Source organism: Gallus gallus, chromosome 4 (genome assembly GCF_016699485.2).
Source record: "Gallus gallus isolate bGalGal1 chromosome 4, bGalGal1.mat.broiler.GRCg7b, whole genome shotgun sequence".
Lineage (NCBI taxonomy): Eukaryota > Metazoa > Chordata > Aves > Galliformes > Phasianidae > Gallus > Gallus gallus.
This window is the reverse complement of record NC_052535.1, coordinates 11,503,737-11,530,841: the sequence shown is the minus strand read 5'-3', so window position 1 is coordinate 11,530,841 and position 27,105 is coordinate 11,503,737. Positions and strand designations below refer to the sequence as shown.

Genomic DNA, 27,105 nt, shown 5'->3' with positions numbered 1-27,105 from the left:
GAGAGCAGCATATATAAATAACTATGTAAAACCTATTATGCTGATGTCTCCCTTCCTCTATGAGCCTACTGAATTTGCTATTGCTATGCTGAAAACAGATTAGAGAAGACAGATACTGTCTGGAATCATGCCATGCTTACCTTTCTGTCAGTGGCACTGATTTTTCAGACCTTTTAAGTCTTTCGTCTTTTCCAGGTTCAGTTCACCTATGCTCCCATGAGTATTTGTACTGCCACAAATGAAGAATCTATGCAGACCTTGATCGAGGTTAAGTTAGCACTGCAGACAAAATGCAATGTGCGAGTCTCTTCTTTCCAGCTTATCCTATAATCTTTCAGTAGAGCGATTAGAAATGAGCAGTGAGAGATACTTTTATGGGACAGAAACTTCACTGCTATTTCAACCTGAAGTCGTTGATATCAGTTGTAAGGTCCTGTGGCTTGAGGCTTCTTTCTCCACACCAGGGAAAACTCAGCCACATTCAAGTGGAGAATTTGCCTCTTGGTTCAACAATCTTGAATTTTTTTTTTTTTTTTTACAATATGTGTTCAAATATATCTTTTTTTCCATTGTAGAAAAGCAGTCTGAAGTAGTTGATTCTGCAGCTGCAGAAAGAGATTTCACTGGAAAATTGATTGATGTCTTAAAAAATAAGGAAGCTGGCATTAAACAAGAAAAATTCGTCATCAAAACTCATGCTGGTGAGTTCAGAAACTTAGGTGGAGTTGATAATTCTTCTTTTGATAAAGGGGATCAGAATTCTTAACTAGACTAAAATTTCATGTACAAGCTATTAAAGATTAGCCAGGTAATTAACCAGACTTAATTAGCCAGGTATATAAAGCTTCTCTTTTCTACTTTCTTGGAAGAAAACAGTTTGTCTACTGTAATGCATAGGTTTGCTGCTCCTGATGCAGAGACATTTTACTGCTCATGCCTTATTACAAGGTGTGGATAAATCTGCAGAAATCTAAAATGGGGATAACTTTTCTTTAGCTGTAAAATCTCAATTTTACTGGACTGTCCGTTTTTTCTCCTCCAGCTGTATAGGTACTGGGGGTGTGTTTTCTCTTAAAAATAAAGATGCTTTCAGAACATGTGAAATGTTTTCACCCTGCAGATCATTTTTGTTAATTATTAAATCAGTTGCTAGCTATGTTTTATATAGGTCGTTCCTAAAGTAATGCCTCCTATTTATTTCCATGGAAATGACAACAGATACAAAGAGCACAATAACAGTGTCTAATAGAGCAAATTTTCCAGCTACCAAACAGTTTTTCAGCATAGTCACTGGCGTTAGCCAGTTCATGCAGGTGAGCTAATTGTGATGCTCTTCATTTCGTAGTGTCACAGTTAGGCGTGACTGTCCAGAACGTGGCTTGTCTTTATGTTGCTACAGCTGAAATGAAGCACCCGCTGCCTCACTGTGTTGACATCCTCTGTTTGGTCTCTGTAAATGTTCAGCAAGTATCAGTGAATGTCAGTCAGTGCAGTTTTTTCCACAGAGGAATTCAGTGACACACCTTGGCTTCATATGCACTTCCATGTCAGATGCCATTCTGTCAGACTGCCCCTCTGTCTGCCATCTGTCACATGGCAACAAAATGTGATGGAATATTGATGGGAAGGTTCAACCTCTACTGCCATACCACCGAGATCTGCCTCTGGGCCAACATAATAAAATAGGTGGCATTACTCACAGAGCAGCCCTCGTAGTTCCTTTTCTAAGCTGCAGGAGGCAGCAGGGCACCGACTTTGGTAAGAACAATGGAACAGCTTCAACCAACACAATGATGTAGTGTGTGGAGGAGGAGTGGGGAAAAGAGGAAAGAAGGAGGCTTTTTGCATGTACTGGTTATGCAAGGAAATGTGAGAGCAGATGGTGGGATGGAAGTACTGCTCAAATCCCTCTACGAAGTGGGTCAGAGATACTATTTTTAATTAAAAAAAAAAAAAAGAGCAGGAAAATTGTAGTTGAACAAGAAAAATAATTGAAGCAGGAGGAGTATCTTCCTTTGTATGTACGTGGGGAAAAATGTCAAAAGTTTTATAGGTTTGCTCCAGGACTGATAAACCAGGTTCAGGTACTTCATGGCATCGCATTTGCATAGAAGCATCCTGAAACTCCCCATACACCACAGGAGTACATGCCCCTGAGATCATTCTTACACTTCTCTTAATTGCATAGCTCATTCACAACAGTGGTGAGTCAGTGTTATGAGTTCCTAAGTCATCTTCAGCTTTTATCTTTCTATTCTTGGGTTTCTTCATGGAGTCAAGTATAAAAACAAGTAATGTAGATTATTTTTAGTAGTGAGGCCTCTCCTGGTGAGCTGTGCTGAGATAATCTTCCTAAAATGCATCAGAGTCTCATGATCATTTGATTGATAGCACAATTGAAGAGGACCTGCTGAACTCAGATTCATTTAACAAGTTATAAACAGCAATGTAGCATTAAGAAGGTTTTAGACCTCTACAGGGTTTCCATTGAAAATTTGTTGGCAAGACTTTATCCTCTGAATTCTGTGTAAAGAAACATTCTGTCTTTGGTTTATGGGCTGTGGATAGGTATAGGCAGGCTGGTCGCTGAGGCTTTTAGCTCAAGGCGATGTGTAAAATGATGCTCTGCTCTCTATCTGTCCTATCCCTGGTCATCTTAAGTAGTTAAGCACTCTTTGGGTACATTGTGCTTCCTAGCTCTGTCAATAAGAAGATTCATGCTTAGGCTTCGTTCATGTGAAAACATAACGCTGGCGTGTGGTGGACAGGTTATCCCCAGATTCATCATCACTGATATTTAGCAGTCTACTTTTATTAAAAAAAAAAAGCAGTACACAGCTAACATACATACAAAATAAGCACAGCAACTTTTGTATGCTGATACCTATGAATATCTCCTCTTCTTTGACTTAATTCAGCACTCAGTAGGCTCTGAGTCCCTTATTATTTTATCAACTTGATATCATTTAAAGCATAATAGAAAATGAGATCTCCTAGAGCTACGCTGCTGCACAGTTAATTCCCCTCTGTAAAATTAGCAAAATGAATGATGTATGCACTGAATATGCATGTTAATTCTGAATTCCTCTATGGGTGATAAAGCAAGAGTTTTTCTATCTTACTACTGATATAGTTAAATGAGGAAAATCTTGTTTTGCATATAGGAATGCCCTGGCACATGAGTCTTGTTTTTGCTAGATTTATTTATGGCTGCTTCTATTAAGAAGAAAAACGTTGATGCTTGCATCCGGAGAAGTGAGGAAGGTTTTATCATAACTGTTGCTTCCTCTTCTTTCTTGGACCTTTATCTCACTTGTGTAGCAACTAGCTATTAGAAAAATGCATCACAAAAAAACCTATTCTTCTAAGTCTCCAAGTCTCTCAATTATTCTGAAGACAGTTAATCATCTTTGAAATTTACTACAGGAAACCACAGTTCTTTGGTTCACGTATGTCTGAAAGTTCAGGTGGGGCTTTTTAGCAGTCTGGCTTGTGCTGCTATTGAGTCAAGCTTAAATTAGCTTGTAAGGTGTTTGTGTTAAGTGCTTTGCTTGTTGGTTGTTTTTTTTTTCTAATGCAGTGTTACCACTGTACTGCTGCCAGCTAAAGTAAGAGTTTTGGTTGTTAGTGCATGTTATTTAGAGGTACAGAAATGCTTGAGCAGAATTATAGACAGCTCTGTGGCTGGAATACAGGATGTCAGTCAATTTTGACAGCTTAACCTACTATGCTTATTATGGTAGCGGTATCAACACTGGGAAATCTAAAAGTAAGAAAGTCTAGGCTAGTTTCACATACCTGCAGTGTGTGGTGTTCAGGTTAAAGGTGCTGGCATGTGCGTGTAAGTGAGTGCACTGAGGGAAGCATAAGGATTTGTTTTTCTGTATTAATTTTTTTTCTGTTGCCCAGTATATTTCTTCGAGTAGATCTAGTTTGTATGTGCTTCACGAACAAACTTCCACATGTCCTAGTATTTAAGTGGGCTCAGCAAATAGTTTACTACAAGTATTTATTAAAGTAGCAGTAATTGTCTGTAAAAATTGAGAAAGCTCCAACTGTTCTGTTTGCAGGAGGGAGCAGGTACCCATTAGTCTTTGCTGGCTCATATTTAATCCTGAGCTTGTTGGCACTTAATCTTTCTGCTTGGTAATATGCACAAGGTGTGGGACTCCAGCAGGCTTAGGCCCTGGGGTTTCAGAGTTCTATCTCTTCATCCACCAACCTGTTAGAAAGCTTTACTATTCTGTGGTAAAAGAGCATTGATGCAGGCCAAGTGGGGAAATTCCAGCCAGCAACATCCATGTGGGAACTTGGCAAGAGTTGGAGTTGGAAAGGCAAGGAACTTTCTCCTAAAAACTATGAATTCTGTGAGATTCTTTCTGTTGTCTCTTCTAACAATTGTTGAGTGGAAACTGGATATCCTGCACTGTGCTGGAGGACATAGTTGGCTTTGAATTCATATTTCTGTTAAATAGCTTGGTTTATCAGGTGGTTTATGATCAGTGTTATGCTATCTGAACGTATCTTTTGAAACTTATGTGTGCTGATTGGGCCATCAGTGTGTTAATCTGAATTGCTGTACTCAGTTGTATGAATGCACTTTAGATAATTATGACAATGTTATTTTGTTGATCTTTCTGAGTAGTAATCAGTTACTGACTTTCACAATTATCTCTCCTTTACCCATTCCACAGTTTTTCTTAAAGTAGAGGATGGTAGGCATTTATTATTATTATGCTCTAAGTTTTTTTTCTATTTAATCAAAGTTAGACACCAGAGGTAAAGGAAACCCAGGAAAACAGTAGATTTCCTTTTTTCCCCTCCTTTGCTTCTGTAGATTTAAAATCTTACCCTTAAAAATGTAGTTGCATATAGAAAGTAAAATCTACATGGGCAACTTAGTTATAAGGCACGCACCAGGTTTTATAATGTAGGTGCAGAAATTGCTTTATCTCCTGTGGTGAGATACTGACTGCTGCTTCTATCAGAGCAACTTGTTGGTTCAGTTTGTGCTTTACTTTCTAAACAGCGTTGTGCTTTGTTAGCCTATGTCTGTGTGATACATGGTTCTCATTTGATGTCTGTTCTGGTGTCTGGTTTTGTTCTTCTCGTCACCTGTCCCTTCCTTATTCTCCAAGGAAGAGAGTATGGAATGCACGATTTGGGGCAATGAAGCATCAGCAAAGCGTGCTCCTGGAACAATAATTGGCACTGGCAGGTATTCTCTATAGACAGACATACAATGACATTTAAATCTGCCACCGCAAATGGAGACTGAGCATTCAAGCATGTCTAGTCCAAAGATGGAAAAGAGAGAATATGTGAAAGACAAGAAATGGATCTGAAAACCAATGTAGTTTCTTTATAGATCCTTTTGTATAAATCTCACTTCCTTCAGTGGAAGGACAGGCAACCCTCTTTCACCTGGAAGAAAATCTGAAAGTCTGAATTGTTATTATGCAGTTAAAGTAGTCTTCTTTTTTCTTTTTCTCCCAGAATTTAACTGTGTGCTGACTTCTCTTATCACCTTTGGTTCTTATTTCTGTAAAATTATAGTCCTAGATCTTTGAATGCTTCTATTCTTTTGGAGCTTATTTACTGATAAAGTTTAAAACTTTCTGTTCTCTTTGCTGGTGTCTCTTCTAATGTCTGTAGGTGTCTATGAGCAAATGGGTGGATGCCTGGCAGTGCACAATTAATGTGTGCATTATTAGAAACCAGTTCTTCACTCAAACGCGCTTCGAAGTGTCAGGAGAAACTTTAGTGAATGAATCAGTCTGGTATTAAATTGTCACAAAGTATTCAGCAGACCCCATGTATTTTACTTGTGCATTAAAGTTCTCAACTTAGTATTTTTAATTGACTTTTTTTCTTACCATCACAGTAATGTTCTAATTTTTTTTAATTCAATCTGTGTGCAACGGATAAATATATAGCTATTTTTTTTAGTGTAGTTAAATACTGGTGCATGTCTTACATGGTTTTCCAAAGGAAATATCTGCTGGTGTTTACCTGTGCAAACTTTCACAATCCTACCCAAGGAAAAAAAAAATCTTAAATTGCATTTTATGGTACTGGTGATTCTTATTCATCCTTCTGTGAAGTATCGCTACGTCTTTAGTGAATTTGATACACCAGCTTGTAAGGAGGAATAAATTGCTATATGATGATTGATTTTGAACTGTGACAGTGGCACTTAAATCACACATTTTCCATGTCCGTAAGGCAAAGCTTACCGATTTCCACTTTGCTTAGTCTTAACTGTGGATCCACTTAATCTTCGTAAGGATTGACTGTGTTTCTGAAGACATGCCTGGTTTCCTTATGAAATTCCACTGCATTGGCTTGCCTGCTTCAGGTGACGTTAATCACAGCACATTTAGAAAGTGTTTTATGTTTATGTTGTTCATTGTTGTAAAGATTTGTGTTATGGTTATGCCAGGGTACCCCATAGTAGTTTAATGACAATGTACTGGTTGTCACAGAAGCACCCTGAAATATGCAGTGCTTGTTCAGAAAAAGTAAAATTGAATTTAAGGGAAATTACTGACGATGAGTGAAATACGTAATAAGGAGGGATTGCTTAAGTGTATACTCTCCATTTGAGTACTTAAGTCGAAACAAACCACACGTGTGGTCATTATTGTCTGCCTTCTTTTTGGCTGTCAGAGTGCAGCGCTGAAAAGGGAGTACTGTGTTAGCATTAGCTATATGCAGAGGCATCCATCAGACTTCTAGTAATGATTACTGTACTGTTTGGTTTCCTTGCTTCTCATTTCATTATAGACAGTCAAGTGTTTCACTGGGCTTCAGGAGTTGCATAAAAAACAAAATAGTGTTATAAAGGCGGAGAAACAAAATCTCCTATTTAAATACTTGAAAACAATGGTATCTCTTAAGACCATGTCATGTGGCCCAGCATTGCTATATGCTTAAGCTCATGAAATAATGAAATTGCAACATCAAAAAGCTTACTCATGTTGGTTGTCTGTATTGATTGGCTCTGTTTAAATAAGTGGAAAATCTCCCTCAAAGCACTGTGTGAAGTTTTAAATCCATTCTTGGATGCCTATCTGAAATGTAATCTCTGTTTAAGTTTATTATTACATGTCATTGGCATTGGCAGGAGATAAGAGTGAAAGATCTTGTTTAAACAAGGTCGTATAAAAGTTTCTTACAGGATCATTGAAGCCTGAGAGGAAAATATTTTTAAAGTAATTACATTTCCTCAGGAAAAACAACAACAACAAACCCCACATAACTATGGGTTGTTTGAATTGTTTTTCAGAGTTACTGCGATAGCCTCTGATTTGATACTTGAAAAGTAGTACCAGATTTACTAATAAATTTATGCAGTATCATTAAGTGGTATAACTCTTCAGTGTTCTTATCATCTTTTCTCTTTGGAGACTCTTCAAAGAGGCATCTGTTATGTAAGTGCCTGCAGTTGTTATCCAGATTCTGGTTTAAATTCTGTATTACTGTTACTACAGTTATTGCTTCCAGGCTTGACATTGGGTTTGTTTTTTATTAAATAGATAATATGAGGTTGCATAGATAGAAGACCAGTAATTCTCTTCCCCTGTTGTAATAATTGACACTTTGTTTTGCTGACAGAAATTACTGAGTTATCAGAGGAAGAACTGGATGCTCTCCAGTCTTTTTGCATCATTAAGATAAGGAGGGTGCTGCCGGAGCTGATCTCTAAACAGGCAAGTGGTGGCAAGTCAAGAAAGCAGCAGCATGGATTAATATCAAAGGCATCAGAGGCAAATGACTTGACCTGCCTTGTTCCCGATGGGCTAATGAACAGAATCCGTCTGAAAAACTTCCGGGAGACCATTAAACAGGTACTGTGTGTGATGATAACAGTGGTGATTTATGTTATCGACTGAGACTGGGATGGTCAGTTACTGCAGTCCACAGTATGCCCCAGAAGCCTTGTTTTCTCGTTACATTTGCACCCATTTTTTTTTTATAGAAGTATTCTGTATATTGCTAGATTATGTAGTCTTGTTAACTCCAGTATTAAAAGTATTTTTTTATCCCCTGCCCCCAGCTTTCTTCCTGTTAGACATTAGTAATATTGAAAATTAAAGCATGTCCAATAGAATCTTGGTTTCCTCAGTTCCTTTATTAACAATCAGCTGCGTCATCTTTATACAATTAGATGTGCTTTTCTTTTTCACCAGCCCAGTATATTTTCCCTCTTTTGTCAGATAGGCATTCTGACACAACTCTTCAACTCTGCATCTGTCCAGAGGATTGAGGCTGGTAGTATTTTGGCCAGCAATATTTGCATTCTCGCTTTGTGTGTGTAGATGGATTGGAATATGTGCTTATAGCAGTCATTATCTACAGATGCCTTTACTCATAAATCTGAGCTTTGGCAAATGCCTGTTCCGTGCTTGAAATTGGTACTGAATGTCTGGATTTGCCAAAGTGTGATTTTAAAAAAAAATATTACAAAAGAAAATGCTCTGAATAGCAATTATGGTCATTTATTTTACTTCCACTCTATCATATGTGCTGGTTTTAATCTGTTGCCATATAGCATAGCAAAAGTGACTGACATATTCCTCTGTTAGCTGGGTGAGCAGGATAGAATACTTTTAAGTCACTTCTGGCAAAATGATTCTTTGAGGCTACCTGCTGGAATCTCAACCAATATAAATAAGCAACCTACATTCTCTTATTCTATTGACACTAACCAACCCATCATTCTGTAGAATTCTTATTCCTTTTTCATTTGTATTACAGTGTAATAGTACATTTTCTAAGGAAAGTAAATTTGATTGCTGTGTCTACTTCTGTGTTTACCACCACGTAATAACATTTTTATGCAGAGGAGGAGAAATCAAGAGTAAGAATACAGAGGCTTGAGACATGGCTTTTTAGGACTGATTCCACTGCTCTCGTAGTAATGTATTAGGCCTATATAACAAGATGGAATCTGTGTAAATAAAATCAGATAAAAGTAATTCATAAGCATATTGGGATTTGTGTAATGTTATTAAATATGCTCAAGGTATCATGAAGAATAAACTAACAAATTAAATTAGTACCATTTATTTTTACAAAGAAAACTCCTAATAGAATTTCTTTGGATTCTGCTTTAGAGCTGCATGTAGATGTTTGAACCAATTGCTTCAGAATTTATTTTCCTCTTAAAACTTGTAAGGATAACCTCTGTGGCTTCTACTTAAGGCCTTATGCATATTATCAACATAGGTACTCAACAACAGCTTCATTACAGACAGGCTGTTGTATATGGCGGAATTATTGCTGATTAACAATTGCTGTTACTCAGTTGTGATGATCAAACCTTAGTACTCTCTTACCTTGCTGGAAACATGGGATAAAACACATTCATTTAACTTAATTGAGCCTTCAAGAATTAATATATTAGCTGTTGTGGAAGACTGGATATCATGCACAGACTAGCTCTCTGGAACGTTAATTACTCATCAGGCAGGAGTAACTAATGGCTGATGGTTCTCCTAATGTATTTGATGCTAACAAAGTATGCAGAGATTACACCGGTGAAATTGAAATTTATAATGAGCATCCACCCATGAGTTATACTACTTAAAGCGTTTTGTTGGCTGGTGTAACTGCTCACAGATGTGTTAACTTGCAATCATGTAACTTTTTTTGACTATTATTGTTAAGGTAGAAGAAATTAGTACTGTGTACACAGCCTCAAGTGTCAGGGAAACTCTGCCTGTTAGAGGAAGAACTAGTGCAGTACAGTTCAGTACTATGGCTCTGAGATACAGGTAATTTTAAATGAAGCTGTCTGTTATCAGTTGGAGAGGGCAATACATAAGGAAAAGCAAATATATTTAGTGTGAAGGCGTTCAGACAGGCTTATCAAGATGACACAGTGACAAAGGCTATGGAGTTATTTACAGCTGCCTACAAAAGAAAATATTCATCTTTAGACGCTGTTTATATCTGTATTTTATTGATTATTTTTAATGGAGTAGCCATCTTGCTAGGACAAACACTGCTCATTGCATCAAAGTCTCATCCTTCAGGTGACAGAAGCTCAAGTGCACAAATCTTCACTGTGCCCTGACTGTAAGAAGAAGAAGGCAGAGCTAGCCGAAATTGCCTTTCTCAGACAGAAGAAGATACTAATGGAAAGAGCTCTACTCCGGGAAAAATTGGAAGAACAAATTTACTCCAGAGTAAGCAAGTGTATAGAAGTGTTACTAAAAAAACCTGATACTCACTATAACTGAAGAATTCTTAAGCCAGATTTTTCCCTAATTTATAGTAATGTAATCAAATTGATCTGAATGCAGTACAGTTCGAAATGGAACTTGGCTCCATGTTGTTATGAAGCCATGAGGCTAGCATGCTAATCAAGTAATTTAAGTTTGCTTGATTTATATAAGCTGAAGGTCTTTTTCATGATGTCCTGGAACTGTTTTGGGTGCATTTTGATTAGTTCCCCACAGTTTTTCTGATGGACTGTCCAAAACAAAAAGGCAAATAACAGGATGATGTAGGAGTTAGCTCTTCCCATTCTAGTCTTTATCCAAATCCTTTGCTGTAAGAGCTGCTGAATAACGTACTGCAGTGTGCAGAGGCTGAGGCAGCTTGCTCCTTGGAGTCTCTTTCTGAGACTTTTTCTTAACCATGATAGGGATGTGATTTTCGTTATTTGTTTTTATTTTTTTTTTAATTTGATAACACTCAAAAAGCGACTTCTGGAAGAGAATTTGACTTTCTGCAAAGATAGCAGGTCATTACTGGTTATTCAGTTTGAATGCCAATGTTTTCCTGTTACAGTATTCATAGAAACATAGGTATGCTTGGTGTTTTCCCAAGTGTTTATTGCTCAAAGGTGCAGTGATATCAGCTTTAGAGTAGAGCTTTTGGTTTTGTCTGTGCCTGTGCATATTGGTGTTTTTTTTTCTTTCTGGTGGCATGTGTTTTTGTTTTTCCCTCAAAATTGACTTAATTTTGCCCAGTGACTGTCACTTTTTCCCAACTGAATATGGCAGAGGAAAGTAAGGCCTAATGAAAAATCTGTGGGGACTTAGAGAGGAGGAGGGGAAGAGTAGCTCTGCAGCAAGTCTTCTGTCATCTCTTCAGAAACACTTTGTGTAACATGTCACAGCCACATACCTTTAAGAGTTCTGTGTTTCTGCATATGCTGTGATAGAGTCTGGAAATGACTGATCTCTACTGTTCTCTACAGATGTGGTGAAACTTCTTTAAAGGATTGTCTTCTCAGTGCTAACATAGATTCATGCTTTATAGTTACACAATCTATTCCAGAAGGACTTTTCTGTAATGTAAGCTGGAATTTTTGGAATTCCCTGCCTGTTCTGTGGTTATTCTTCAGGATAATCTTTCTCAAGGAAGAGTTCTACCACTTCTTTATAAAAGAGTGAGACTGAAAGAAAGTTGATTCTGAGCAACAGATAGAAACAGCTCTCTGCATCTCCAAAACTTCTTTCTGTGTTTGTGAGCAGATTGGGAATTAGTGGACTGTACCACACATTCCATTTTTTGCTAATAATGCTGGCTTCCTGATTTTTTTCTTTTGCATCCATTTCATCTGTAGTTGAAATTTGAGAACTTCAGTCTTAAGTCAGGCTTCATTTTTCTTACTTTTTTTCCTTCTCTGAAAAGGGCAGCAGATTTTTTTTCCTTCACATCCCTGGGGAAGAAACCACTGGGGAGCAGCCGGTGTAGTATATGAGCTCCACAGTACTATTGAGCTCTTTGTCATCTGTGTTGGCAGCCATCCACAGAAGGTAGAAGTGATGTGTGGTCGCTAGTGACCAGTATAGCATAGCTTTCTGCTTGCATGCTGTATGGGCCAGATCACTAGCCACATTGTTCAACAAAGTTTTTAAACAAGATGCTTTAGAAATCCAGCAAAATTGTGATGATGGATACAGCCTACATAGTTTCTCTTGAGGGACTGGGTATAGCTTCCCGTGGCAGACCTATGATACAAGTACACGACAAATGGCTGAAATCCAAAACCTAATAATTTTCATCTCCCATTTTTATTTCAGGATGTGCTCAAGCTTATAGGAGAAACACTCAGAAGCCTTCCTAAACTTTCAGAGGATCCCAGGAACTTATGGCAAAAGCTGAAGGGCAAAGGTCAGAAAACTTAAAGCCTGAAAGTAGTAAACAAAAACTCAAGGACATAAAGTACTTGAAAAGTCTTCTGTGGGCAGCCACAAACTGAATGCTAGCTATTGTGGATGCAACTTGTCAGTGATGAATTGGGTGGAGGTTTAATATTTTTGCAGGTGGAACCAGATATACCCAGTGTGCTGAAGTCTGAGTTATGATTCAACTTTATACTTCCTCAAATGCAAATATTGTATTGTAATCCAGGTAGGTTGGCTTTTCAAATTATGAAAGCCAGCATTTTCTGTTATTAGTCTGATGAGCGATGAGTTTTTTTTGTTGTTGTTTTATTATTACAACTTTTTTTTTGTTAGGATTGCTTGTGTGATATCAGAACAGCTCACATCCATAAGAAAAATGATTCTGTTTTCTAGAGCAAGGAGGTATAATTATTGGGTTTCAGCTCAATCTTTGCCCACTGTCTTGTGCTAAATTGGAAGTGAGAGTCCCAAATGAAGGAGAAAAAGCAAGTTGCAAAGTAACTGTAGAAAGAAGTAAAATGAAATGGGGTATTTATAGAACTGAAATAATGAGGCTATAACAGAAATTAATCTGTAACACTGAGGATGCCAACAGGACAAATGATAATAAATTAATCATAGAACCTGTCTAGGTTAGGTGTCTGGGAGGAGAAAATATAAGTTTAAAATGGCATAAGGTGTCAAATAGTATTTTTGGCAGTTTTTAATATACTTTGGAATTTGTTGTAATTATACAGTGGTTTTCAAGATGGCAAAGACTATCTTTCAAAGAACGTATCTGGATGAAAGCTGAGTATGCAGTATGCATCCAAATAAAATGGCTGGGGAGCTCAATGGGTTAGACAACAAAATCATTATCTTCACTGCAGCCTAAAAAGATACTTGCTGCTCTTTGGGCATGAGTGCACCTCAGCTTTCTGATTATTGCTGACAGCAAGAGCTCATTGCATTGCTCATGCAGTGACCTTGTGGCCATTGGACTTTCATGAGTCACAGTTACTGACTCTCAGTCTCTGGTTTCCTGGTTTCTGTGCACTTAGATCTCTTGAAGGGAATATCCTTATCTATGAACTGAGTGCATAAAGGATATAGCTGTTTAATAGTTCAGTTGCTTAATAAGAAAAATAGGATAACAGTTCACTTTTTTAAAAAACTATTTTGGGGCATGAATATGTACTATTGCAGTTGATTTTGTATTTTATATCCTTCTAATTATTTTCTTAAATGCGCTTATATTGTTTTTAAGAGTGCTGTTCAGACTCTTGCTTTCATTTACCACAAACCAGTGAAGAGCCTGAAAAGAAGTGGGTCTATCTAGCTATATCCCAGCATTTATGTTAGCAGATGTCTGCCTTTTGGTGCTTAAAACCCCACCTTGAATGAATTGATCCTGAGTAGATTGAACCCCAAGTGGAAACATAATGTAACCCTAAATTCTTCAAAGCTAGTTGTCCTCATTCCTTTCTTTGTGGTTTGTTCTGGTTTCTTGTAAGCCAGTGGGTTTTGTAGTCCATTAAATATTCCCTGAAAGGTGGCTTTAATTTTTAAATTGTCACTGCAGGTTATATAGCTACATACATAATGAGCAAGTTCCTGCTTGGTTTTTCACGTTACTCTCTGATCCTTAGAAATGTTTCAATCCCTTAAATCTCCTACCTTCTAACCTTTTAAGCCTATTCATTTTATATACACCATCTCTGCTCCTTATTTAGCTTTGGACTACACTCCTTGTTTCTCTTGAGTCTTTTGAAGTCTCTGATGATCTGCGTAGGCAAAAGACATACAGTATTCCACAGTAGTCTATGTAGATTCTCATGAGGCCTGTCACATATATAGAACTGGTAATCAGGAATAATTCTTTGAAAATGTGATTGTTGTTGTTGCCAGTGAATACATCTTTCAGCCCTTACAAAAAGAATTTTGAGGCTCTTAAAGATGGGCTGATTATTTTTATAGGGAAAAAAAAATACATGTTGGTATTTTGCTTTCAATGTATAGATCTTTTTATGAGAATACTGAAATATTTCTGTCCAACTCTTTCCTCAAACCTTTATGTAAATGCATTGTTAAGTGAATTATACATTAGTTATTTGGGCTAGGTGTCTGACAATATTGTATCTGTAAAATAGTGCTCACATTCCCATCTCACAGAGGCTGTACAGTTCTCTGTTTGCATAAATGTCACAAAGGCATCTCGAGCAGCTCCCCTGAAAAAGTCAAAGCCTATATTGCTTATGTCTTTTGCTTGCCTCTTCCTACTGCTCACTGCAGTTATTTCCTTTGACTCAGATATCTGAATGCTTGTCTTGTGTTTTCCTGTAGCAGATACTAAGGATGTGAAATGGAATGAACGATCTGGATATCTCAATTTATTTCATAATCCTGTAGTGTTTGAGAGTAGTGATCCAAAAACTCTGACGTGGTGGCCAATAGAAAACAACAGCAACAGTAAATTGTCTCTTTCTGCTCATAGGAGCTTCCCCTCTTGTACCATCCTCAGCAGTACATCTTTGTTTTGATCCAAAGAAACACTATAAAACTATGTACAAGAAATATTTATTAATATGTAATATAAAATATCCCTTGTTGGTGCTTGCTGGGCCGTAAAAGGAGTAATGTTGGATCAAGGGTGATCCATGTGTTATAGCTGTAGAACTGCAAGAAATTAATCTGTCTACTGCTAGAAGTTCTGGAGCTTTTGCTTTCTGGCTTTCATGGTACACATAATTGTGTTATGTATTCTAAGAAATTATTGGTGATGTAGAATAGGTTATTTCTCTGAACCTTGTACTAACTTGGAAGGGTTTTTCACATATGCATTGTTTTGTTATATATATGCTGATAACTGATTTCACGTTGTTATTCTTTATTATTGTCTGTTCGGATAAAATTATGTTCCTCAAATTACCATTGAAGTCAGTTTCTTGTGGACTTTGGCAGTATGATTTCCACTTTCACTCTCCTCGTTTCTCTGTAGGAAAGCTGAACCTGACATCCAAGCTCAGTCATTTTGTGGTCTTGTTTTCAACCATCTGTTGGGGCATAGGATTTTAGACTTGTTTCTCCCCAAGGATATACTGTCATCTCACTCACAATAGTTTACTGGCACTCACTTGATAGAAATGAAGCTTCACTGTAATTAACTTGCCTGGATATGGATTTCCAGATACCTGTGTGCTTTAGTCACCTGCCAGGTTAAACCACAGCACTGTGAAATGCACAGTCACTGAATGTTCAAAGCCGGGAGGTCATCATATCCCTTCTTGGGCAGGGCTATGTGGAGTAGGTGGGACCTGGTCCTACAGCTCCTGTAATCCTTATGTCAATCTTGCATCTTTAAAGCTGTATTAGAAAATGAAATGCTTCAGGCTCCCTAGGGGCCACTGCCTCTTCATAAATCCATCTCAGTCATAATTCTGTTGCACGACGAGACTTTCTTCAAGAATTTCTTGTTTTTAAGCACAACCAGTTTGATCAGGTTCCAAGAAGAGGATCTGAAACCCTTTTGTTCATACTGGGAGCTTGACAGAAACTTTGATCTGGTGCCATTCAAGACAAGTTGCTGCTGGAAGGGATCACGTCTCACTGCCATGCTGTTAGGTGACACAGTACCCAGATTCTTCTTCAGGAAAAATCTGAACTATCACTTTCTGTGCAGTTACTCTAAATCATATATGTAGGTGTCAGGAAGAGTGCTTACAGCTATGTATATTTAAAACATTTTGAAATATACATGTGTTCTCCAAATTGTGATTTATTACTATTCATTATGATTTTCAGAAAATGACTTTTTATTGTCTTCACTCAATAAAAACTAACGTCACCGTAATGCGTGCAGATGGAACGGCATGCAACAGTGTTTAGAAAAAAGTATAAATAAATTTGTGAGTATATATAAATCCTACAGATACTAAGTTAGCAGTGTTTTTATGCAACCAGCTAACTGTTCCTTTTTGCCATGCAACTGATTCTGGAGCTCTTTGCCTGCACCAGCAGCAATGTGATCTGTGTGGGGAGAGGCTGGGAAATGAGGGGGAGTGTTTCCTTCTGTCAGTGAGGTACCAGCTCCTGTCATTTGAGGGGTCTGTAGAATTGGTCAAAATACCTCTTAAAAATATATATATATATATATATCTCCAGCTTATGGGCATGGATATCCTCTGCTTATTTATTCATTTATTTTGTAATAAAATAGTACTGTTTGTTCTCACATAGACTAGTGTGTGTGATTCATAAATAGTTGTAAAGCATGTAACAGATCCCTTTAGAATATTCTGTGAAAATTCATATCTTTAGTTGATAGCACTTTAAGAACATTTACATCCTTCATCTTGACATTTTTAAATAGAACATTTTTTTGCCTACAGAAGTTTACAGCATCATCACAGTATTATAGCTTGTTTAAAAATACATACAGCATCAATGGTAATTGCAAGCAAGCTGTATACTTGAGCACGGATTTTGTTTGTAATTGTACATGTTTTATACTTGTTAAAACAATTACATATATTAGTATTACATCCACCACTTTGTTAGAAAATATTACTTATATGCTACTCACAATAGAGCTGTCATTTTTCTGAGACATATTACAGGCTATGAAAATAGAAACACACCATTATATAGTTGGTTTAAAAATAATTACAAGCCCAATTGGAAAAAAAAAAAGAAAGTTATGTTAGGCTTGCTCTTGGTAAGATAGGTTCTACTAACATTGTATGTCCTTAATCCACTTGTGGTTGGAATGCCACTAGCACCTCTCAGCACTGAATGATCAATGAAAGCAAACGCTGACTGACGGCTTGCAAGCAAACTCAGGGCTTGAGCCTGCATGCATCTGTCACTGAAGGCAAAGTTCTTCAGTTATAAGCTTGCAGAGCCAGGCTGTTGCTTGCTGAATATCTGTGAATCTAATTTACTTAAGGTTACAACTGGATTTCAAAATCTTCAGGTGGATGGTTAGGTGAGTGCAAGGCAACGCAACTCCATTGATTTCTATCAGCTGCGTTGGTAGCATTAACCAACATCTGACCTTTTGCCTTCCGTGGGCCAATGGATTTTTGAAAAGACAGCAGTGACAGAGTTCAACTTTCTGTATTAGTAATACAGTAGAGATTAAAAATACAAGTTCGTGTCGGTTTTACTTCACACAAATGAGACTAAATATATAAATATATATAATAAAGCTGTAGGAAATCTCCAAACTGCTAACAACTCTTATAAATGAGATAAAACAAGGATATATTTGCTTGGAAATTTCATAGTTGCCATTCTTTTTATTATTTCTAGGTAATGCAACAATATTTTGTTGGATCCTTTTTTCTTTTATGAAACGAGTCCAGGCGTGCTTTGAAAAATGCTCCTTTCGTGGTCTTTCTGATATTCCTCTTGTGCTTTCTGCAGTTTTTTATCTCTGAGTTTCCACTTGTGAAAGCAGTAGGTTACTAGGGATGTCATTATCAAAGAGAAAATAATAATCAGCACTACTATCAGTGCAATAGTGGATGAGAGGGACCCCTCTAGCTGCTTATTTTCAGTGTCTCTTGTTGTGTTTAATTTAGCAAAGTTCTCATATTCTGTTGAGGCCAGAAGTGTGGGTACAGGAACTTCTTTGAACTTGGGCCTCATTGGGATTCAGTAGCTTTTCTCACTCAGTCCAAATTTCTGAAGAAGCAAGAACTATGGTTCCCTTGTCACTTGTGACATTCATAAGACAGTTTTCTCCTCGGGTTCTCCAGACATAGATGAGGCTCAGAAGTTTTGTTTGTTTTGGAAGCCGGGTAGTGTGGGAATAACAGTAAGTGTCACAAAGCTAACAGCACAGGTCATCTACATCCAGAGTTCTGAAGTCAGAAACCTCTGTGCACCGCTCTCTTCTTTATTGAGATGTGAGGGAGAGCTGCTTGTTTGACTGCCAGTTTGTGATCCTTTGTCTTTTTAAACAGATAATTGAAGAAAATGAATCAGTTTCCCAGAAGCATTGTGGTGGCAGAGCTGATCCTCAGGCTTAAAAAAAAAGCCAACAACCCACAAGGTCTGCAACAAGTGTAGTTTGTATCTTGCACGTTTGTTCAGCGAGGGGTTTTTTCTCTTTCCCCAAATATTCTTAAGAGTGTGTGAAATCAAAGGCAGATTTGTTTGCTGAGGGGCAGGCTTGGTTCTGCTAACATCATAGGCATTAACAAAATCAGCTACAAAACAGCTCTGATGTTAATGAACAGTTATTTTTATTTTTGTTTTTCTCTCTTCTTTGATATTTGCTCTCACACTCAGTTTGTCCAGAGAGGATTTTGGTTTGGGAACTTTGTTGTTGGTATACTGGAGTTTAGATGTCCTCACTGATTGCAAATCTCGAATCTAGAAAAATGACCTAGGTAAAAAAAAAAATGACATAGGATTACTAAAGAGGTGAACTCCCCTACAGGCACTGAATTAATAATTCTGATACAATTTCAATTACATTTAAGTTGGTTGGCTTTGATACATGCTATGTGTGACAAATCCTGAAATATGTATTCATCTGAGCACTTCTGAAGTTAAAAGAGCTGGTACAAGGAGGGGTTTGCATTGTCTGCCCTCTACCCCTCGTCGTAGTTCTCATCTTAAAGTTAAACCTGATGGGGTTTAAGGCTGGCCCATTCTTACTGGTTTCTGCTTCTGCTCAGGACAGTAGGATTTGGCCAAGGTTATTTTAATTTGAGGAGCTGTAAGCACTTTCAGAGCTATTTATTTCAAATAACAGATTGTTCTAAACCCCCTCCACCCCACTCCCAAATGCTTTGAGGCCAAAATTAGGTTTCAAAGATCCTGCAGCATAACTGTTTGTTCGGAGATGCTCTGTTCCATAGGATGCAATTGTAATTCATCCTCTTTATCAAAAATCTGTGGCTCATCCCACTCAGGCTAGCAGAGAACTGAGGGTCTCTTTTACTAATTAGCAGTGTTTTCAGCAGCACATTCTTGTTAGTAATAAAGACTGTTTACTATAAATCAGTATTCTGTTGATATTAAAAGATGTAAATGAGCAGTTCTTGCCAGTTTGGAACAATATGTTCACATAGTCAAAAATAAATGCTGATTTTAAAGAAGGTTTAACAGCCAGATTTTACTGTTGTTTAGGACAAAAAATACGTGTTTGTAAAGCTTACTGAAAGTTTTCCATTTAAGAAAACAAGTGCAACAGACCATAACTTTAATGAATGTCTGCATGTTGTATTACTGGCAAGGGGTATATAAGGAGATTATGAGCAATAGAATATTTTAGTGGTACCTTGTTATGTATTCAGCAGCTTTCTCAGGTAGCCAGAAGAAATAGCAAGAAAATAACTTAAGAAACTGAGTAAATGCCCTTGTGTTTTATGAAGTAGCTGTGTCCACCACCCACATGGAAGTCCAGGAGGGTGGAAATGTCTCAGCACAAATGAAAATCAGATGATGATGTACTTGCCTGAACCTGTATTTCATCTCATCTGTATCCACAGCTATCAGATTCCTACAGGGAAGAAGTAAAGTCATTAAGCATTGGGTTCTGCACAGTACTGTTCCAGAGATGTGACTGGGTGTTACCTGTAATTCCATTTCATAATCAGTTTAGATACACATCTTCAAAAACAAAACAAAAATGCTTTGACTTTTAAGGTCTGCAAAGTATTACTTGGGCTTAACCTGAATTTGAGGAGAAGGAGGCTGCTTTTATGGACAAATCCCTGCCCTTCAAAACAGATTGACTGAGGGTTCAGTTTGTGGTGGTTCTGTGCCCTATGAGTGACTGTGACGAAACCAATCAGTATCTGCCAGTAACACAGAATCATTAAGGTTAGAAAAGACCTCTAAGATCATCTAATCCCACTGTCAATCCATTCCCACTAACCCTGTCCCTTGGAGCCATATCTACACGTTTCTTGAAAACTTCTGGCAACTGTGACTCTAATGTCTCCCTAGACAGCCTGTTCCAGTGCCTCTCCAGTCCTTCTGAGAATTTTTTTGATATCCAACCTGAACGTCCCCTGGTGCAATTTGAGGCTATTACCTCTTGTTCTATCACCAGTTACCTGAGAAAAGAAGCTGACCCTCCCCACCTCCACAACCTCCTTTCAGGCGAGTTGTAGAGAGTGGTAAGGTCTCCCCTGGGCCTTCTCTTCTCCAGACTAAACAATCTCAATTCTCTTAGCTACTACTCATAACATTTGTGCTCCAGATCCTTCACAGCTTCGTTGCCCTTCTCTGGACATGCTATAGGGCCTCAGTGGTTTTCTTGTAGTGAGGGGCCCAGTACTGAACACAGTACTTGAGATGTGGCCTCACCAGAGCTGAGTACAAGGATACAGTCACCTCTCAGCTCCTGCTGGCTGCACTGTTTCTGATCCAAGCTGGAGTGCCATTGGCATTCTTGGCCACTTGGGCGTGCTTCTGGCTCCTGTTCAGCTGGCTGTCCACTAACAGCCCAGATCCTTTTCCTCCATGCAGTTTGCCAGCCATTCTGCCCCACGTGGTCATAGGAGAGGAGGGTGGTCAAGCAGGACCTGCCTTTCACAAATCTATGCTGGCTAGACCTGATCATCTGGATCACACGTGCTTTGTAATCTAATTCAAGATATCTGCTTCGTGACCTTCCCCAACAGAAAGGTCAGGCTGACAGGTCTGTAGTTCCTCCTTCCAATTATTTATGTAGACAGGCATCACGCTGGCCCAGTTTTCTGGGACCTCCCCAGTTGACTAGGACTGCTGATAAATGCTGGAGAGTGTCTTGGCAACCACTTCTTCCAGCTACTTAAGCGCCCTTGAGTGGATCCCATCTGGCGTTATGGACTTGTTACAGTCCAGGTAGAGTAGTAGGTTGCTAACTGTTTCCTCTACGATTATGACGGGTTTATTTTGCTCCCCATCCCTATCTTCCAGCTCAGGGGGTAATATTATGGCAATGGTAACTCTCCTTTTGCTTTTAAACTTCTTGGGGGCAAAGATTGCTTTACCTCATTCCTTGATATTACTATATTTTTCTCTTATCAAAGGCTCTAGTGCCATTCAGAGCCTCACACTCTGCAGTAATGTAGTGCTGTATCTGAAGCAGAAAAAAATAGAGGGATGAAAAACTGAGCTTTTTTAATCCATTGTTGTATTTTCCCGTCATGCATGCAAGAACCACAAAGAGGTGGGAAGTAGGATTCATTGCAAGCCAGCACACTGCCCAAACTGGTTTGAGCTTACTAGCTACTGCAGTGTTGCTCCTCCCTCTGCTAATTGAATCGGAAGAGCCCTAAACTAGTAAGGGCTGGAGAACTGTGAAAACTGGGGCATGGTGAAGCTGGAGAAATGAGTAGAGGGGAAATAACACGAAGTTTAACAAGGGGAAATGCAAAGATATGATCCTGGAGAGGAATAACTTTATGCAAAGTGTGCGTTGATGGCCACCCAGCTAGGAAGCAGTTTTGCAGAGCAGGACCTGGTGTTCTGGTGGACACCTAGCAAAACGTGAGCCAGCTGCATGCTCAATGCCACCCTGAGATGCATTATAAAGAGCATCTCCGGCAAGTTGAGAAGATGATTATTCATTTCTACAAAGCACTGGAGAGACCACAGTAGCAGCAGTGGTAAATGTCATAGCACAGCTCACATTACAACGTCCTACTGAGATTTTGGTTTCTGAAAAAGAGTCAAACCTCTAGCATTATGCTTAAGTTTAGAGAGGACTGTTCACATTATCTGTAATTGTTGTATTAAGTACACACACACTGAATATATGTTTCATTTTCCATCTACTGAAGACTTACTGTCTATATGTTCTCTTGAGGAAACTTTCCATTAAAAAAATACCCAAAACATTCTTCAATATCTATGCTCTGATTTAATTCAAACAGAGAATAAATTGTTCTTACATTGTTGGGTTGTTTGCATGTGTGAGTCATAAGTCTACAGTGTGTTTTGTCTGAGAATTATAAATATGCAAACTAGTATCTCAGGAATTTCCATTAACATTTAATAGCATATATTAGAACGGTTCAGGTGTTTACAAAAGAAAAAAAAAGGGATTTTTGGCCTGGAACAAACAATGAACTGGGTTTGTTTGAACAAACTTTTAATGCTTTTAATGCAAGCGTATTAAAATATCTGTAAGCTAAAGACATGGTATTTGTCCTTACCTAGACACGGGCTTTGTTAGCATGGCTCATCTTTTCATATCTTTATGTTTTAGCAAGCTAATATGTGAAGCAAAAGTTGGTATAAGCTCAGAAGGACAAAATGTGCTCCTCATTTTGGAATGTCCTCGAGACAGCCATTGTCTTTCATTTGGTTTTCCGAGTTTGATTTCTGAAAGTTGCATACAACATACAGGGGAGATACGAAGGGCATTAGTGACAAATTAATCTCAAATTTCGGTTATTGGTGTCTGTCAAATGCTGAAGTATGAAAAGAAGTAAGACTGTTCATCATCAGCTTTTTTTTTACTCCTGAGACTTCTGAGACTTTTTTTTTACACTGAGACTCCTTTGCATTTTATGTGGGCAAAACTTACCTCTCTGTTTGATAGTGATTTGGTAATGAATAACGTTGTCATCAGTGTTTTTAATAAAAAGAATAATGAGAACTTACACTGAATCCTAAAAAGCACATAAAATCAAAATGCTCATTTGAAGACCAGACTTGCACTTGTATGGAGTTTTAGTTGCCAATGTTTTGGGTTTTTTTTTTATTTTCCTGTTAGGATAACTCTGTTTTCTGATTCTTTGTTTCAGCTGAAGGAACGACTGCATTCTGTGAACATCTGAAATCTTCAGCTTCATTGAAAGAATGAGGGCCAGAAATTTTAAGTGAGGTACTGCAGTTTTGTTGTTTTGATAGGAAGCCAATTGTTAACCTTTAGGTTAACTCAGATATCTTTCCTGTGACTTTTTGGTTTTATTCATGGAGGAAGAAAGGTTGATAAGCACATGTAAACCAGCAGAAAGCGAGGCAATTTTATGATAGTGTTCTCAAGTGAACACAAAAGCATCTTTTCAAAGATCACTGACCTGAAACTATAAACCTACTCCTTGTGAATTAATATCAAAAATCTCTTTGCTTGCAGGAGGAGGAGAATCTTTGGTTTCTATCTTGTGTGTCTCTTTCATGTGCTCAAGCATACACAGCATTTTCAAATCAAATGCTGAATTCCTTCTAGCATTTCTATCATCTTTAATAAGTATTGGCTTTTTAATGTAGTTTCAGGCTTGCTTTCTTTCTGCCTTCAACTTGTAAATTTTCTGCTGCCTTTCAAATTGTATCTTCTGTTTTCATTGCATTACAGAAGATTGTGCTTCCTCTCTCCATATTTGCATCTTTTTGATGTGAAAACATTTTTATGAAATGTATCCGTCATGTACTAAACCTGATATGTAAATGATTCTTTTCTCCTCCTTCAGAGCTAGTGTAGCAAGGCACCTACTAATACACTTGTGCACAAAATTGCAGATGAAAGCTGGAGTGGGAGTGAGAGCAAATGAAAGCAGAGATGAGATAGGAAGGAACAGGAGAAGAGTAGAAGGGAGGAAGGACTTCAGAAAGTGAGATGTAGCAATGAGGAAAGACTTCAGAAAGTTAGGTGTAGCATTAAGTTGCTACTTATTTTTCACTGCATCATCTATACACTTTTATATAAGAACAAGGGACAGATTTCATGGGTATTTTAAATATGTACATAAGACCACCGTAGACATTTGATACGTTTTACACCGTCTAATTGGACAAGAGGAATGACTTAGAAGTAAAAGAGGGGAAATTTAGGTAAGCTGTTAGGGAGAAGCTTATTCAGAAGGTGGTGAAGCACTGGCACTGCTGCCCAGGGAAGCTGTGGGTGCCCCATGCCTGGTGGCATTCAAGGCCAGGCTGCATGGGGCCCTGAGCAGACTGGTATGGTGGGTGGTAATCCTGCCTGTGGCAGGGGGTATGAACTAGATGATCTTCAAGGTCCCCTCCAACCTAAACCATTCTATGATTCTTTGATTTTCAAAATGCTTATACAAACTAGTACAGATCTGTCTTTATCTTTGGATGCTTAAAATACATTTGGAAATCTTGAGGTTTCAAGTCTGATCAGGTTTCAGCTGAGAGCCAGCTAGGTTTCATAATTCCCAGTAGGTTCTGTGTACTTTGAGGGCATGGGCTTAAATAATAAACATTGGGTTGCTACAGCACAGCAGCTTACTTCGGGTTGTGTTTATAACATATCGCTGGATGTGTAAGTGTTAAGCACCATAGATTTATTGGAGCGATCCTAAAATGAAACAACCTTTTTTTTGTTTGTTTGTCTTCCTTGTAAATCTAAAAACAAAATCCAAAATTGATCTGTATTAGATTTTTACACTGAATCATTCCTCAGCAACTTGATTTCTGTGATACCCTTACTATTACATGCAGTGATAAAACAGGCAACTTAAATGCAAATTTAAACAAGTCAGTTAGTTTTTTTTAATTGAGGACATAAACTTCTGCCCCTGTCTCTTAGAATGCTTTACTCAATTTTTATCCTAGTGAGCAAGAAAACTTTGCTTTTAGCAGTTGTTCAGCCTGCTCTGTTTTCATTATACTTTGGGATACAGTGTAAGTTTTCTTGACTATCTTAAGGTTTTGTTTTGAAGTTTCCTCCTCACCCATTCAAGAGGAGAAAAAGACTGCAAGTTTTGGAAGCATTTGCATTACCTCATTCCAACACTGATCAGATCTGTAAATCAACAGAAGGTTTAATCTCATTCCTGTAAAAGGAATGATATCTATTGGGATTCTGATTGTCCTTAAAGCTGCAAAATGCATTGATAACTTTGAGGGACAGACTGTGTATGACAAAAACAACTTTAGTGCAGATCCTGATACCATCTTACCTTGCATTGCGAGATGCTGAGCAAAACAGCCTCTGCTGATTCAGATGGAAGCTGCAGGCTGTAAGCTCTGTTTAGGATGTTTGCTCTTTAGTTATTCCAGAACAACTGACGTGGGCAGGTGTCTATGCTTAATGTGGACTGTAAATGTAACATACTATTTTTTTGGGCATTTAGTTTATAGGAACCCATATGGAGCTACTTCTGCTTTTTTTTTTTTTTTTTTAAAGGTTTTAATTTTAAGTAATTGCTGAAGAGTAGGGTAATTGAAGCAACTGACTCGTGAGACTTAAACTCTCTCTGAAATTGATACTTATCCCACTGGTTTGATTAGTGACTCCTCATGATAGTGTAACACACTCATTTAGCATAAGTATGATTTGATAAATGCCAGTAGCTTTTCAGGTGTGATTACAGCCTTCTCGTAACTGCATGCTTTTGCAAATACTGCTTTTTGTGCCTGCAAAATTCAAATCCTTGTGGAAGTTATTGATGCCTGTTACCATTAAGAAACTGCAACTAAATCATGCTGTACACCGAATGCTTGACAAATTCCCATCTCAAATCAGTGCTAGCAAAATGTACCTGCTTTGTCTATATAGTGGTGTAAAGAAAGTTTATCATCCTGATCGATGAAATCTTAGTATAACGTTTTTAGGGTAGCTTTGAAACTGAGTATTAAAAGCTCCCCATTGGCATGCTGACTGAGGCTTATGAATGCTGCGATAGAACATGTTGGGAAGAGACAGACATAGTCTCTTAGCCCTTTCAAGTGCTCATATCTGGGGAAGGGGTTGGAGTCTATTTTTTTGGTTTTGAATTTGAAAAACAGTGCTGTATCATAGTGCTGTTCTTTAAACAGTTGAGCAGATCTGTGCCTTTGTGATGTTCATCTGGAAATAGTTTTTTGAAATGCAGTGTAACCTACGTCGGGATTTCTTCTCTCAAGACAGCACACAACATTCCTCTTCTCAGAGGATGGATTTTCCAGATAAGCCACCCTCTGGTGTTCCTTACAAAGGACCAATCTTCTATTGCCAGCTGTAAAATGTATCCTCTAAAAAATACATGCTTTTTTTTCCCTTTGAGATTTTTTTTGTGTTTACTTTTTTTTCTAATTTAGTTGGTATTCATTTCTTTTGCACAACATTCTTCCCTGCTCTTTCCAAACTCCCTTCAAAACTAGGGGCAGTTACAGCCTGTGACTTAGAGAGGCAGCCGGTATATTCTTTCATTAGTCTGTATTTTAAATGTTATTCTATGAAAACACAAGTCCTGAAGTACAAACAATTCCTTAGTCCACACTGATGCTTCAACTCTGGTTTTTCCATTTGTCCGTTTCTAGGATCAGTTTGTTCTTATGCTCTGTTTTACATTTTTTTGAGTCAGAGCAAATACTTACCAGTCCCGGTCCAAGCAGATTGTTTAACTGTTCTTTTGAATCCCAGGATAAGTGAAAACTTGAAAGCAGTTTAGAGCTGAATTCAAATGAACAAAATCCTAAGAAGCTTTGTAAAATAGAATTTGAAGACAATCAGTAGCCTTTTCATTACAGTCTCATTTTCTTTGCAGGTGAAGGAAGAATTCTGATTCTGGGCTAATTGGTTGTGAAAAGAAGATGAACAAATGAGATCTGTTTATTTTTTATCCCTCTCTTGCCTCCTTTTTTAATCTTCTCCTTTTTTCTGCTTCCCTACTGCTGGTAAGGAATGCAATTACGGATGGGACACTTTACAGCCTTTCTATAAAATCTGCCAAGATTGAAACTCCCGCAGGGATAACATTTTTTTAAATGTACCGAAGAGCAAGAGATTGTTTGAACATTCAAATGTTCATCCAACTCATCTAAAAAGAAAACTCTTCTCTTTCCAGCCAGTGTGCCTGTTCTTGATGGATGGCTCCAGTCTCCAGTCTAGGACTACAACATATTCAGTACTCTGGGGATTTTATCTTTAAAATTGTGCAAGAGAAATACCAAGTTAAAGGGTGGGAGGAAGCAGAGGGGGATAGAGGAGGAGTGACGAATGTCATTTGTGATGCAGCTACTTCGTACGTTTCTGGAATAAGATCACATTTATTTCCCCATGACTTGTCATGGTCTGGGACGG

The 27,105-nt window shown here is 38.1% G+C and overlaps 1 protein-coding gene across 1 annotated transcript in view; it reads left to right on the top strand.

Moving 5' to 3' along the window:
- C8orf48 (chromosome 8 open reading frame 48) overlaps positions 1-26,865 on the top strand; it is a 31,438-nt gene extending 4,573 nt beyond the window's left edge. Inside the window, exons 3-8 of the mRNA NM_001389403.2 lie at positions 576-701; positions 7,618-7,850; positions 10,041-10,193; positions 12,042-12,132; positions 22,880-22,959; positions 26,570-26,865. Coding sequence (NP_001376332.2) covers positions 576-701; positions 7,618-7,850; positions 10,041-10,193; positions 12,042-12,132; positions 22,880-22,938 — 662 coding nt within the window. The 3' untranslated portion in view covers positions 22,939-22,959; positions 26,570-26,865. The remainder of the gene's footprint in view (positions 1-575; positions 702-7,617; positions 7,851-10,040; positions 10,194-12,041; positions 12,133-22,879; positions 22,960-26,569) is intronic.
- The last annotated feature ends 240 nt before the right edge of the window (positions 26,866-27,105 follow it).